This window comes from Blennius ocellaris (genome assembly GCF_963422515.1).
Source record: "Blennius ocellaris genome assembly, chromosome: 3".
Lineage (NCBI taxonomy): Eukaryota > Metazoa > Chordata > Actinopteri > Blenniiformes > Blenniidae > Blennius > Blennius ocellaris.
The window spans coordinates 29,160,793-29,175,660 of record NC_137652.1 but is presented as its reverse complement, the minus strand read 5'-3'; the positions used below and the strand labels follow the sequence as shown (position 1 = coordinate 29,175,660).

Below are 14,868 nucleotides of genomic sequence, written 5' to 3'. Positions count from 1 at the left end.
CAACTTTGCGCAGGCACCTCTGGAATCTGCAGCTGTTTAGTTTTCAAACCCGCTTGGATCTGTTGGATGTAACTGGTCTGGTTTCAAATCGAGCCTTAAGAGTGCAGGTTGGAAAAACTGGAGCTATGCAGAACTCTGCGGGTGCCGGCACACACACACACACACACACACACAGACACACACGCACACACAAGCCTGGATTAACTGTTCAATCAGACAAACAGCCCACTGTGTGCAGAACCAGGCCCCCTGCTGGATGTTTGTCACAGTAAACCTGCAGCTCACCTGAGAAAACAGAGACCATTCTTGACCAACTCAGACTTTCCACCTTCTACGCCACATCTCAAGAATCAGTTTAATTCACCTTGGTCGACATCCTAACTAGCATTTTATTCAGTCTTATGATCAGTCATAAAAATAGTTTTTGTCTTTAGTCGACCTGCATTTTGTTATTCAACCATACTTTCCTTTGCAATATTTTCATGACACTCTAGAAATGACAGTTCTTTCTTACCTCATCTCTTATCTTGAGTGTGTGCAGCAGTAATAAATGTCAGGTGAAACCAGAAGAAAACCTTCTGCTGTTGCTCACAGATGACAAACATCCAACCAGAAGGGGATGACGCAGCAACAACCAACAGCGAGTCAACAGCTGATGTGTTGAGCAAACGAGCAGCTTAATGTTAACGTGATGGGATTGTGGATGTTTTGCTGGGAGTGTGTACCTAAAAAAGGGATCTGTGTGTGTGTGTGTGTGTGTGTGTGTGGAAGAAACACACAGCAGACAAGCAGCTACCAAACATCTCCTTTATGGTTTTAATAGACACTCAGTATATAGCCACAAAAACGTCCCGCCTGCAGCCGCCGGTCACGTGACAAGGTCACACGGCTGCAGCTTCCTGTCTTCTCGTCCATGAACCACAAAGTCAGTCTGCACAGGAGGGCGGAGCTGAGGGGGTGGGGTCAGGGCTGCCACCTCTCCTCGCACCCACAGGAATGTTAATCGCTGACACACAGCTGTCAGGGCACATGTTGATGACAACGATGATGGTGGGATAATTCAGCGACAAAGGCGTATAAACGTGAATCTCCTGCCGCAAAGGCACGTGGTTTGGACAGGGTGGGCGGGGCCAGTGGGCGGGGTCTGGAAGCACGGTGCTTCTGGGCCTGTGGGGGAAGCAGTGGGGAAAGGTCATGAAGGATCCTCAGGGTCAAAACTCGAAAGGGGGGGGTGCTGTGTGTATGTGTGTGGGGGGTGCCTGAGGGGCGGGGCTTTAAGGTGAGACCCTTGGGGTCTGTGTGGTGGTCCACAGGGTCAAAGATTGAAAGGGTGGAGCCTGTGAGGGCGGGGCAGGTGGGGGCGTGGCCTACGGTTTCAACGTGTGCTTGGTTTGGAGGGTCAGAGCTTCACTGGACTGAGTTGTTTGACTGACATAAGAAGTGGGCGAGTTGGACGCTGAGCGTGATCAGCGGGGGCGGGGCTTAACACCCTCAGCGTGTTGCCTCTGCCCCCCTCCCTGCCTCCCTCGCTGTGGGTTAAGGGGGTCCGGGGCTTCAGCAGCAGCCTCCAGACGAGGTGTTGACCGGCTTGCTCTGGATCTTCACGTTGGACTTGTCAGAGGACCCGGCCGTGGCCCCGGGGCCCATCCTCTTCTTGATCTCTGCCGCCATGGTCATGAAGGCCTGCTCCACGTTGGTGGCGCTCTTCGCGCTCGTCTCCAAGAAAGGAATCCCCAGATTATCAGCAAACTCCTGCAAACACACACCACCAGTTAACCCAACACATCACTACTGAAGTGGAGCAGCTCGGTCGCAGTTGCATTAGGTGTGTAATAGTTGTGTAGCAGTAGTTTTGGAGTTGTGTTACCTTGGCCGTTGTGTAGTCCACCACCTTCTTTGTCGTCAGGTCGCTCTTGTTGCCAACCAGCAGCTTGTTGACGTTCTCGCTGGCATAACGATCTATTTCTTGCAGCCATTGCTTGACGTTGTTAAAGGACTCCTGAGGGGCAGCAGGAATGCAAAGAAGAAAAAAAATTTGTATTTTATGGAAGCTCTTGGAGAAATGACTCCGCTCCTTTCAACCTTCCTGCTCATATTGAACATGAACCACACAGATGAGCAACATGCAGCCACAGCGCAGCGAGAGAGAGCTGCTGGGGTCAAGGGTCAAGCTCAGGGACACACAGTGGTGACCCCTCATGAAGTTTTGAGTGTCAGTTTGACTTCACACAATATTAAGCCACACAGAAACAGGAGTGTGAGTGACTGGCGGAGGAGTGATTACATAAGGCGGGGGAGAAGTGCTGACCTGGTCGGTCACGTCGTACACCACGATGATACCGTGAGCTCCTCTGTAGTAGCTGGATGTGATGGTGCGGAAGCGTTCCTGACCAGCCGTGTCCCACTGTGGACAGAGAGCAGAGAGGTCAAAGGTTGCAAAAGGCGGGATGTGGAACTGGGCTGTGTTTCGGTGGCTCCTTACGATCTGCAGCTTGATGGTCTTCCCGTCCAGCTCGATGGTCCTGATCTTGAAGTCCACTCCGATGGTGCTGATGTAGCTCTCTGTGTAGGTGTCATCCTGGAACCCAACATACACTCGGACAGCTGCAGGTCAACAGCACTAACAAAGCTTTACACAACCAGAGACACACACACACACACTTACCGCAAACCGTAGGAGGAGGCACGACTTCCCCACACCGGAGTCACCGATCAGTAGCAGCTTGAACAAGTAATCACTGAGGAGAACACAGCATCACATCAAAATGGCCTGACATTCATCTCTCTCACGCGCACAAGCACAGGAGGACCGACACACACACACACACACACACACACACACACACACACACACACACACACACACACACGAACACTGCATATTAATAATTGTTCCATCGGGTGTCAGACCTGCTCAAACCAAATCTAGTCTCAATGTAAACCCAAACTGAACTCTGCCTTAAACTGCAGTGTGAGCAGGATTAGATCCCGGAGTAAATCCCACTGTAAACACGGCGGTCTCATGATGTGACGCGTTAGCTCGCAGTTAGCCTGTCGGCAGGCAGCAGTGCTAACGCTTAACTCAGAGGGAGCGGCCACAAATCGACAGGAGACGGTGAATTGGTGGCACGGTAGAGGAACTAAGTGCGGCTCCGAACGTGTCAACGAGCCCAAGTGACGATATGAACCCCGGCGGCTCGACGCTCTCGGCCGGGGACAAAGCAGCTGACTGTTCGTCGGCTAGCAGCAGTTTAGCTTAGCTTCCCCGGCTGAGCTGACAGGTCGTAAAATGACATTCAAACTGGCACTTACTATTCCGGATTCATCGTCGACTCCTGCTCGCAAAGACGGTTTACAGTGAAAAGAGCTGGAGGCGGTTACGGGTGAAAATAAACTGGCGTCGAAATCCCGAAAAACAACCGATTTTGATTCCGTTGGAGTGATCACCGCAGCCACAGCAGCAAAACACAAGCAAATATGGCGGCCTACCCGGAAGCACCGCGCGAATGGGCTTCTGGGAAATGCAGTCTCGCGCGTGTGTGTGCGTGTGTGTGGATACAGGTGCTTGAAAAACTTGATCACTCTAATTATTATTATTATTATTATTACTACTATTATTATTACTATTATTATTATTATTATTATTATGTGATGATGGCACGTGACTCTGCGGTCCTCGGGGTCTGACGTCACCCACGCCGCTCTGCCGCTCGCGTTGAAACCAACATGGAGTGAGGAGAGATGGGGCTGGTCAGGGACCATCCTCACCGACACCAGTGCACCGTGTTCGGTCACAGCGTTGCTGCCCTGTCCGCAGGGGCAGGAGGAGGAGCGGGGACAAAAAGGGCGGAGGAGGAGGTGCAGGTTTGCTGCGGCTATTTGGATGATTGACCAGGGCAAGGAGGAGGAGAATCACACGAGTAACCAGGTACCACACGACGGCATTACTGAACCGAGCAGGGAGCGGCATAGAACCGGAGCCGCCGCTCCTGCCGCCTTTGCCGCCTCTGACGCTCCTGCCGCCTCTGACGCTCCTGCCGCTCCTGTGAAGAAAACATGAAGACAACGCGTCGCTTTGCTGCGGCGGAAACGCGTTATTACAGTCGGTGAAACGAAAAAACATGACCGAGGACACGCGTCCAGACCAGTGAGTACAACACGCGCGCACACACGAATCACATGTCTGATATGTTGTCAGGAGGGGGTCCTCCTCCTCTTCCTCCTCCTCCTCCTCTTCCTGATCCTCCTCCTCCTCCTCCGAATGAAGGAGGTTATTCGAGGTAGGAAAGGAGCGTGTGAAGCCTCCTGCAGGAGTGAGATGAGGCTGATGTAGGGGGGAGATGATGTTGGCTCCTGCAGGAGGTCAGGAAGAGGTCATCATCACCTTCATGATGAAGAGAGTGATTATGATCAAGATGAAGATGACAATGGAGCTGTTCTCCAAAAGTATGTTCCATAACCTCCCCCCCCCCCCACAGAGACAGCTACATGGTGCGAGTGAAAGCCGTGGTGATGACCAGAGACGAGTCGAGTGGCGGCTGGTTGGCTCAGGACGGTTGTCTGAGCAGAGTGAGCGTCTGCAGACTGCTGCCAGGAGGACAGCCGGGACGCTACGTCTTCTTCATCTACGCAGAGAGACTCACAGACAGACAGGTGTGTCCTCAGACAGACAGACACATGCACACGCACATGCCATCATGGTGTGTGTGTGTGTGTGTGTTTTTTTTTTTTTTTAAGGGTTGCCATGGTGACCACCTGGCGTTTCCTCCACAGGTGATTCTAGAGTGTTTCCTGAAGAAGGACCTTGTGTACACCAAGGCCACGCCCACATTCCATCACTGGAAGGTGGACAACAGGAAGTGTGGTCTGACCTTCCAGAGTCCGGCGGACGCCCGGGCGTTCGACCGCGGGGTGAGGCGGGCTCTGGAGGACCTGACTGAAGGTGATGACCTCAGCGAACACAGTGTGTGAGTGGGGTGACGGCGATCAGTACCACGCTAGCTTCTGGGGGTGTGTGTATGTATGTGCGTGCGTGCACGCACGTGTGTGTGTGTGTCATGCTGACACGTGAGCAGGACCTCTGATCTCTGCGAGTCTCTCTGCTCCCAGGATCCACCACGTCCTCGTCCACTCTGCAGAACGAAGCTGAGCTCGGGGATGACGATGTCTTCACGGTGAGAACACGACACGGTGTGTGTGTGTGTGTGTGTGTGTGTGTGTGTGTGTGTGTGTGTGTGTGTGTGTGTGTGTGTGTGTGTGTGTGTGTGTGTGTGTGTGTGTGTTTCGCTGACGTCCCGTTGGGTTCCTCCTCCTGCAGATGACTGACAGTTCTTCCAGCTCGTCTCAGAGGAGAGAGAACACGACGCACCCTGTTGCCCCGCCCACCTTTTGTGACGCTCGCCGGCACCACTGCATTCTGGGACATTTCTATGAGCAGCACCGCCCGTCAGATCACTGTTTTCTAGAACAGGTGAGTGTGTGTCTCACAATTCTAACTCATCACCACCATACAAAGGTTCCCGTTGACTCTGGCGACTGAGGCCAGCGGCTTCACTGTGTTCGTCTTCTTTTTGCAAGATTTCGGCAGGTTTGTTTCCTCTGCGTGTCTCCCATGCTTCCTTTTCTTATTCCTAATGTTTCATATATACTTAGGAAGTTATGAGCGTGTTCTGCTTGGAAGAGTTGGACAACCTCTCCTGGGCTTCATGGTCCTTCCATGGCGTTTGACCCCCTCCAGATCCACGTCAGCACAGTCTCAGTATGAGACGTCAGACTGACCAGTACTGTGGAGTGGAAGAATGAGGGCAGCTGTACTTCCTGTAATGAACCAAACCTCCCGACAAAATCTGCAACCCAATTCAACCCCTGGTTCTCTTGGACCCGTGTGTTTAAAAAAAAAAAAAGATATAAAGAAACAGAATCCAAGCAGGAATATGCTTGTTTTCTTTCTTTTTCTTCACAAACTAATGCTGCACTGTAGAGCAGAGGCGACTCCACCTACCTGGTATTTTAAAAAACTGTGATATTTCTCTGTGTTTCTTGCGTTTACACCAATACCACTTTTTTTCCAAAACAAGTGTATGAGTACTTGCATTTGAGTATTCACCAATACGAGTACTGAGGCCAATGCCCTCGTTAATGTTTCCCACAGATGTTATTTGAACAACATTCCTCCATTGTGATGTACTGGCGTTCAGAGGACGCGTCGTCTGACCACGGTCTGGAGACCGGAGCAGGAGGGATTAACGCTTTGTCATGAACTGAGAACTAACATTTAACAAAGGTATTTCAAGAAAACTTTGTCAGAAACTGCAGGGTTTCCTCTTCATTCATTTAGGAGTGGTGGGGCTGTGCTCCTCACTGGCGCTTTGCACTGACGTGGTATCAGTGGAACTTTTATGAGTACGAGTACTCGTGCCTGCTATCGAACCCTAATTTATCCCTGGTTTACACATAAACCAGATACGACTCACCACAAACGATGATTCCTGAAAACTCCGCCCACAGTGGAGATTGAAGGCTCCTGCAGACTCCCTTTATGAAGCCATGAGAACAAGATTTAAGTTCAGCAGTGACGTCAGCAAGCTGCTGAAAAAAATTGTTTCTTTGGCAGGACTGTTTATATCCCACAAGATGCTGCCGAACTTGCAATGGTGAAATCACTTGTGACCCTCAGGAAATAAATACTACTTTCAGAGAATTTTATAAAAAACTTTACTCTTCACAAATTGACCCTTCACAATCTGAAATAGAGACTTTCTAAGCACAGTTGACCTCCCAAAATTAAAAGACGAACAGATCCAAGGCCTAGAAGCTTCCATCTCAGTAGAAGAACTGCATGAAGCTCTCCAGCACATGCCTGATGGTAAAGCTCCAGGACCTGATGGATACACCACTGAATTTTACAAAGAATTTTGGCCTTTACTCTCACCAATTTTTTTTAGAACAGTTAAGGAAATTAAAGAATCTTTATCTCTCCCCCCACATATGAACTGTGCAAATATCAATCTTTTTCTTAAACCGGATAAAGATCCTACACTACCATCTAGCTATCACCCAATATCACTAATCAATGTAGATCTTAAAATAATCAGTAAAACCTTAGCAAGCAGAATAGAAAAAATTACACCCCACATAATACACCCTGATCAAACAGGGTTCATTAAAGGACGACACTCCACTAACAACACACGCAGATTAATTAATCTTATAGACCACTGCCACCAGAATAAACAAAAGGCCATTATCACCTCCTTAGATGCAGAAAAAGCTTTTGATAGGGTCAATTGGAAATTTCTACTCGCTACACTACGGACATTTGGATTTGAACAAAATTACCTCTCCTGGATTAAAACATTGTACACTTCACCCAGTGCCTGTGTTAAAACAAATGATCAAATTTCCTCAAGGTTCAATCTTGAGAGAGGTACCAGGCAGGGGTGTCCTCTCTCACCATCTCTCTTTGCAATTTGTATTGAACCATTAGCAGCAGCCATTAGACAGAACAATAACATAAAAGGAATACAAACAGCAAATGTAACCCATAAAATATGCCTTTATGCAGATGATGTATTACTGTTCTTACAAAACGCACAGACCTCTCTTCCACAAACAATAGAGTTAATAAGCAGATTCTCTGCAATTTCAGAATATTCTATAAATTGGAAAAAATCAGTTGTCTTACCTATTAACTCTATTTTTCAGCACACATCAAATACCCCACTAAAACCAGGGAACATCAAATACCTCGGCATTAATATCTCAGCCAAACTGTCAGACTTGGTGCACTTAAACTACGCCCCCCTTATTAAAACAGTAGAAGAGGACCTCACTCGGTGGAGGACACTTCCTATATCACTTATGGGGAGAGCAGCAACAATTAAAATGATGGTCCTGCCTAAAATTAACTACATCTTTTCAATGATCCCAACAAAACCACCAAAAACATGGTTTAATACGTTGGATTCCCATATCTCAAAATTCTTATGGAAAAATAAACCATCGCGTATAAGTTTAAAAACACTGCAGAACACCAAGGACCAAGGAGGCTTAGAACTTCCAAACTTCTATAATTATTATCTTGCCAATAAATTACTTTATGTTAAAAAATGGATTAATCAGAAACTTAGATGAAGGCTGGCTGGACATTGAAAAAACCTTCTGTGAAGATCTCCACATCAGAGACCTTCCTTTCTTCAGTCCTGTCATCAAAAAACACAACTGCTTTAAAAGCATCAATATAAACACATCGCTCACAGCTTGGTGGGAATTTCTTAAAATTAATGGATCATCACTCATTCCCTGCAAACTCACACCTTCTGGAACAATCCTGACATCCTGCAAAAAAAGAAACCAATAAACTTCACAAAATGGAAAAACAAGGGAATAAGAAACTTGGAACACCTTCTCTCCAATAACTCTTTTATTCCATTTAAAGATCTAATAGAAACGTATGGTATCAGTCAAAATAACTATCTGGAATATCTTCAGCTTAAGTCAATAATACAAACAAAGTTCAAACTAGAAGAGATGAACCTAAACTGACCTCAGACAGTGACAAACCTCCTGAAGATCTCAGCACCAAAACCACTTTCTAAAATCGTTTCAGTCCTGTCATGTTCCAATACCACAATATCCCTTCAAGCTCCAAATGGGAAGAAGATCTAAACATTAACATAGAACCAACGCTTTGGTCACAAATCTGTAGAAATATATTCAAAATGAGCAAAAACGCCAATATACAGCTTATACAACACAAGGTCCTACACAGAGTTCATTACAGGACAAAGGATGTTCAAGATGGTCTCACTTCCTCTAACATATGTTCAAACTGCACAGCTAATCTACCTGATAACTACCTACATGCACTCTGGCAGTGTACACCAGTCCAAACATTCTGGCAAAAGATCTGTGAAGATTTATCATTATGGCCTGGACCCCCCCCATTCCAGTTTCACCTGCACTTTGCCTGTTAGGTGATCTCACAGAAGTTAAAAGAGAGAAAAATGAATCCTTCACACTCCTGGTCTCCTGAAGCGTCGCAAAGAAGGCAATCCTCATGAACTGGAAATCAAAACATAATCTTAATATAAAGTTATTTCAAAACTTACTCCTAGACCACATCACATTAGAGAGAATTTCTGCTGGTAGGAAAAATCAGTCGGCTCAATTTGAGTTGACATGGTCCCCAATAATTGAATACACCATGTAGCCCTGTGGGGGGGGGGGGGGGGGTGGTAGTTCCGTCTCGGGGCTCTTGGGGCCATCTGTGGCTGGGGCGTTGTGGCTTGGGTGGTTGGCGGCCCTGTGATCTGGGGGGGTGCTGGCATCTATCCTGGGGAGTGGCGGCCTGGTCTGGGGGGTGCCGGGGGGTGGGTGTGGGGGGCGGGGGGGTCAGCTCTGGATAGGGGGTGGTTCTGCTGGGGTGGGGTGGGGGTGATGGGCGTCGGACCCCGGCCGGGCTGCCTGGCCGGGGTGGGCGGGTGTGGGGCTTCGGGGCCTTGGGGGCTGGGTGCCCTCCCGGTCCTGGTGGGGGTGCCCGCTGCGGCACCGGGGGTGGGTCCTCCCTCCGCCTCCCTCCCCTCGCTGGGGCGGGGGTGGCCCCTGCTGCCGAGCTCCGGGTCTGGCTCACCCCTGGATCGGGGGGAGATGGAGGGCAGTAGGGGCTCCGGGTTTGGATGGACAGCTAACTGGAGATGACCCCCGGGGGGGGTTATATGGGACAGGGGCCGGGGATGTGTGTGTGTATGTGTGTGTGTGTGTGGGGGGGGACGGTGAATGTGAGCGTAGGTGTATGTGCGTGTGGGGGTGTGTAATATATATATAAGTATGGGCGTGTGTATGTGTATGTGAGGGTGCGGGGGGAGGGGGGGTCTACGCTCCCTAGCTGCTGGCCTCCGGCCGGGCTCGTGCTGGGCCATGCGGGTCTTAGACTCTGCTCTTCGGCCGTCGGGTGGGGTGGGGGGGGCTTCCTGTCCGGGTCCTCTTGTGGTGCCTTGTCGGAGTGGGTGTTGGTGCCCGTGTTCCAGACCGGCCACTTCGGGGTGGGGCGGGGTGGCGCGGGGGGTCCAGCTGGGCCAAGTCCCAGCGACGGGGGGACCATCTCCCTCTCAGCCCCTCCTACCTTACCTCACCTTACCTCATTTCAACAATAGGGACCAGTGGACGGGGCTAGGGTGGGGGGTCCAGGCCACTTAACTGTGGTCTGCCCCTCCCCCGACTTTGCGCCGCCCCACAATTTTAACTACACTTAGTCACGCAGGGTCCTGAGGGGATCAGCTGGCTTTCGGGTTCTGCCGCTGGCAGCGGTAGAACGCCCCCCCCCCCCCCCCCCCCCCCCCCCCCGGCTACCCCTCAATTTTGAACCACACCCTAGACACCTACATTTGCACCACCTCTTCAAAACACAAATACACACATCCACATGCACCCAACCCCCCACAGGGTGGAGGGGGGGAGGGGGGTGGGGGGGGGGGGCTCCCCCCCAGCACCTCCCGCTGTGGTCCCGCCGTGTTCCGGGGTGAGTGCGGCTGGAGTACGGGGGGCACGCTAGCTCGGGCGTGGCGCCTCCGGGGGGGCTGGGTAGTGGTTCTCCCTCCCTATTCACAGTTGGACTGGTGAGGACCGAGATCCCGTAGTGGCCTGGTGGGGGCCTGGCTGGCGGCCTGGGGAGTGGGGGGCACCCCCCTCCCAACCAAATAAATGTATGTACGTATGTCAGTATATATGTAGATATGTATGTCTGTGTGTGTATGTGTATGCTTGGTGTGTGTATTTGTGTGGGTGTGTATGTATGTCTGGGTGTGTGTATGCGTATGCTTGGTGTGGTGGGCTGGGATTAGGTGATGGGGATGGGGGGGGGGAAACTGGGGCTCCTGGGGGTTGGAGGGTGGCTGTCCTCCGGCCGGGCCTGGCTGGGCCTTCGCTCTTCCTGGTCTGGGGGGGGGGGCTGGTCTTGGCTTGGCGGCTGGGGCCTTCTCTGTCCCGCGGGGCTGGGGGGGGGTGGTGGGGGGATGGCCCCCGGGGGTGCGGCGGGCGCCGCTGTCGGGGCCGGGGGGGCTCCCTGCCCGCGTGGCCTGGGAGCGCTGCACTGGCCGGTCCCGGCTTGGCGGCTTGGGTCGGGGCCCGGGGCTCTGCGCCCTTTATCCTTCTCCTGTGGGCCTGTCTGGCCTGGGGGGGGGTCCCTCTCTGCGCGCATCCGTCTGGTGCCTTCTGGGTTGGGGCGTGGCTCTCCGGGGGGGTTTGTCGGGGCCTCCCTGGATCCGGTGGTCGCTGGGTGCCGGAGTGGCGGCGTCCGGCCCTGGTGGCCTTGGGCCCTGGGGGGGTGCTGCGGGCCCCCCCACAACAGTTCCCTTCACATCCAGAGGACAAACCACACACACACACACACACACACACACACACACACACACACACACACACACACACACACTTCCACTCCTCACTGACGAGATTGTTCTGTTAATTATCAAAACCAAGTTGTTGTTTGTTGTTGTTGTGTTTGTTTGCTTGTATATTTATTTATTTATTTATTTATTTATTTTTGTTTTATGTCCTTTTGTTTTTGCTTTTGTATAATTGTTGTCATTATTTAGGTCTTTTGCTCTGTTGTTGCTCAGGCTGGTTTAATCTCATGGCAGTTGAAATTATTTAGATCACTGTGGTCAATGTATTATCAAAAGAAAAAAAATGTATGTAGCACTAACAAGGGTATTGTATGTTTTTTTCTTTTCTTTTTTTCTTTTCTTTTTTCCACCAAGTCTTTCTTGTCTCTCCTCTCCTCTCCTCTCCTCCATCCTCTCACCCCAACCGGTCCGCAGATGCCGTCACCTCTGAGTCTGATTTCTGCAAAGGTTTCTCCTTGTTGGGGGAGTTTTTCCTTTCCACAGTCGCAAATACACCTGCTTGCTCATGTGGATATGTTGGGTTTTTCTATTTTTTCTATAAAATAAAAATAAATAAATAAATAAAAGAAAAAAAAAGAAAGAAAAAGAACTTGCAGGCCACGCCCCCCCACTGCAGGCCACGCCCCTCACAGCGTTTTCACTTTTCAACTGCACAGTTTCTCTCTCTCCTCCTGTGCTGTCAGAAACATTTCTCTGAACTGGTTCAGTAATGAAAGAGTTTTTATACGAGCCTGATGTTTGTCTGGTTTTAACTGCAGGAGCTGAAGGCTTTTAGTGATGCGTTCAGGTGCATCACGGCGTTTTAACGAGCTGCGACGCTCAGACAGTAGTGATGTTAGAAGCTAAATATGATTAAAATATGAGTGATGGTGATCAGTGAGCTGGAACCATGAGCAGCTCGCGTCACTGCAGAGGTTCCGTCTTGTTCCTATGGAGAATATTGTGGCCCTTTAGAAACACTCTCTGTCTCCGTTTGCCCCCAAAGAGGAGGACGTGGAGATTTACATCACAATCAGTGATTGTGGTTCTTTTCCAGGTTTGTGATTGGCTAGCATGGCTTCATGTCTCTGGTTACACTGCCCCCTACAGGACTGGCTGCTCATAGCAGCTCTGAACCAGGTGGATATGAGGGTCTGAGTCAATTAAGTTGTTTTTTTTTTTCAAAGCAGGGATGGAAATATCAGTTTTTGTAAATCCCGCGGGACTTGCATATTCGACATTGTGGCCGGGGGGGCCAGTGGAGGCTACAGTCTGGCTCGGAGACTCTGGGGACACTTTCTTTCTTTTGTGTTTTTTGTTTTCTTTTTTCCCTTTTTGTTTCTTTCTCTTTCTTATTGGGGACTTCTGATCTCCAGTCTGCTTCTCGAGCCTCGAGGCCGCCGCCGCCGCCGCATGTTCTTCATGTATGAAGCGTCTTCAGCGTGTTCTCTGTGTTGTACAGGTGGTGCACATGTTCCCACGTCACGTCAGCTTCCAGGTGGCCGAGCAGGACGTCGTCCGTCTGAACGGGAGAGAGCGAGCCTGGCTCACCGGTTACGAGGACTACCGTCACGCCGGCTCCACCCGCCACAAGCCGGCCCTCGACCCAGACGCCCGGCTGCCGGCCAAACGCGACTGCGGCTGCTCGTACCCGCTTGGAGGCGACGGGAAGCCGGGCCGCCCGCAGACCGGCGGCGGCGGGCGTGCCGCCGCCACGCTGACGGAGCAGCCGCGGCGGAAGGAGGACGGCGTGTGCTCGCGCTGCGTCTACTGTCAGAACGTGTTCGAGCACGAGGAGAACGGGCGCGGCCGCTGCCAGGAGGCGCCCGACCCGGTGCGGACGTGCATCCGCCGCGTCAGCTTCCTGTGGTGCGCCGACAGCCTGCTGTACCACTGCATGTCGGACCCGGAGGGCGACTTCTCCGACCCCTGCTCCTGCGACACCGGCGACGAGCGCTTCTGCCTCCGCTGGGCGGCGCTGCTGGCGCTGTCGCTGCTGGCGCCCTGCATGTGCTGCTACGCCCCCCTCAGGGCGTGTCACCGCTGCGGCGTGGCCTGCCACTGCTGCGGCGGGAAGCACAAAGCGGCGGGCTGACGGAGTCCCACGGGAAACCTTTGTGTAGTTTGGTGTGGTTTTGTGATGAACAGTTTCTAGAGAAATATAAAATGTCAATATACAAATATAAACTTTATATTTTTACAACCTGTTTTGAAGCTTTTTGGGGGTTTTTTCAGAGGGCTGTGCTTCTGGTTGTGCTTGTGAAGCTAAGACTAGGACACACACACACACACACACACGGATTTACTCGACAGACAAAAATGATTTTCATGTCCGTTCAACTCGACCTGCACTTTAAAAGTTCAAGGGAACATAAGAGCTCCGCTGATATCAGAGGTTTCACAGGGACCGGTGCGCAGTGACAGAGGTGGAGCGCCTGTACGTCTGCAGTCAGACTAAAACAGGTCTGGGGTTCAAATCCTGAGCTGGAAGTAAAACAGCCTGTCAGGAAGTGAACCAGAGCTCCGACAGAATGAACCAGTTCATCTCTTTGTTAGAAACACAAACCCATTTCATCTTCTCCACCTTTGTTGTGGCTGTAATGTTGCAGTACCACTGGGGATCGCAGGGGGCAGTGTTGAGCTTGAAGGTGTGTGAAGAGCGTCTGCTTCACGTCGTCACAAACCAAAACCTAACCTGAAAAAAACTTTGATTTATAACAAATATAAATCTCGTATAAATCAAATCAAATAGGTGAATAACTGTACAGATTCTCAGTTCTTCTAAATTTTAAGTCTAAAGTGAGATAAATCCGAGCAGTGATGTATCCAGGTATTTAAAAAAAACTGAGATTTCTCTGCACATGCGTCGTGTGTTTACACCTAAGCGCAGCTTCGACTCACCACAAGCGATTCCTAAAAACTGAAAAGCCAGTGTGGAGATTTGGATAAACTGTTTCTCCGGTTGCATCTAAATGGGGCTCGGCAGATTTTTAAGTCACAATTCGGGAAGTGGTGTTTGGCTTTGCCAGGATTCTGATTGGCTATCATGGCGTCCTGCTTCTCATTACACTGCCCCCTACAGGTTTAGCTGCTCATAGCAGCTCTGAACCAGCTGTATATGTGGATCAGTGTCAGAGGCTTTTGTTAACGGAGAGGGGGAAATATTTTTTTGCAAAAACCCAGGTATGTGTAAACATGGTGTTAGTTTAGTTTCAGAGCCACTCCTGAATTGTCAGACGAAGGTGGGAAACAATGTAGATAGAACCAGAAGATGGCCGTAACGCAACTTTATGGACGCCAACTGCTGTTAAACCCCTTTTAAGAAGAAGAGTCAACTACAAGAAACTTCTTAGATGTGAATCAACTTTATTGGTTTCATTGGATCAGTGGCAGGAAACTCCAGTCTGTCACTGTTTGAAGATGTAAGGCGGATTTCTGTTATTTCCTCGTTAATATTGGCGAACATGTTCAAGGTTCAGTTCAG

The 14,868-nt window shown here is 50.6% G+C and overlaps 2 protein-coding genes across 3 annotated transcripts; one reads left to right on the top strand and one right to left on the bottom strand.

Annotated features, from left to right (window-relative positions):
* Nucleotides 1–793: 793 nt before the first annotated feature.
* On the bottom strand, nucleotides 794–3,457 carry LOC308144324 (ras-related protein ORAB-1). Of its 2 annotated transcripts, XM_080515417.1 has the most exons (6): nucleotides 3,313–3,457; nucleotides 2,666–2,738; nucleotides 2,483–2,578; nucleotides 2,309–2,404; nucleotides 1,868–1,999; nucleotides 794–1,752 (listed from the first exon to the last, which is right to left on the bottom strand). In XM_080515417.1, the coding sequence occupies exons 1-6, from the start codon at nucleotides 3,324–3,326 to the stop codon at nucleotides 1,555–1,557; spliced, it is 609 nt and encodes a 202-aa protein (XP_080371543.1). In that variant the 5' UTR covers nucleotides 3,327–3,457; the 3' UTR covers nucleotides 794–1,554. The 2 variants fall into 2 exon arrangements, with proteins under 2 accessions (XP_080371543.1, XP_080371542.1); XM_080515416.1 differs by having other exon boundaries at nucleotides 2,309–2,578.
* Nucleotides 3,458–4,058: 601 nt separating this feature from the next.
* spred2a (sprouty related EVH1 domain containing 2a) lies at nucleotides 4,059–13,479 on the top strand (the record flags this gene model as incomplete). Its single annotated transcript, XM_080494252.1, has 6 exons — nucleotides 4,059–4,147; nucleotides 4,479–4,653; nucleotides 4,774–4,963; nucleotides 5,110–5,174; nucleotides 5,318–5,470; nucleotides 12,847–13,479. The coding sequence occupies exons 1-6, from the start codon at nucleotides 4,122–4,124 to the stop codon at nucleotides 13,477–13,479; spliced, it is 1,242 nt and encodes a 413-aa protein (XP_080350378.1). The 5' UTR covers nucleotides 4,059–4,121.
* Nucleotides 13,480–14,868: the final 1,389 nt, after the last annotated feature.

What these genes read in the sequence shown, in the direction of transcription:
- LOC308144324 (XM_080515416.1), bottom strand. An exon ending in GCCTCCTCCTACGGTTTGCG is followed by an intron (nt 2,579 to 2,665) that starts GTAAGTGTGTGT and finishes GTTGGGTTCCAG; the next exon opens with GATGACACCTACACAGAGAG. An exon ending in TGTACGACGTGACCGACCAG is followed by an intron (nt 2,000 to 2,308) that starts GTCAGCACTTCT and finishes GCTGCCCCTCAG; the next exon opens with GAGTCCTTTAACAACGTCAA.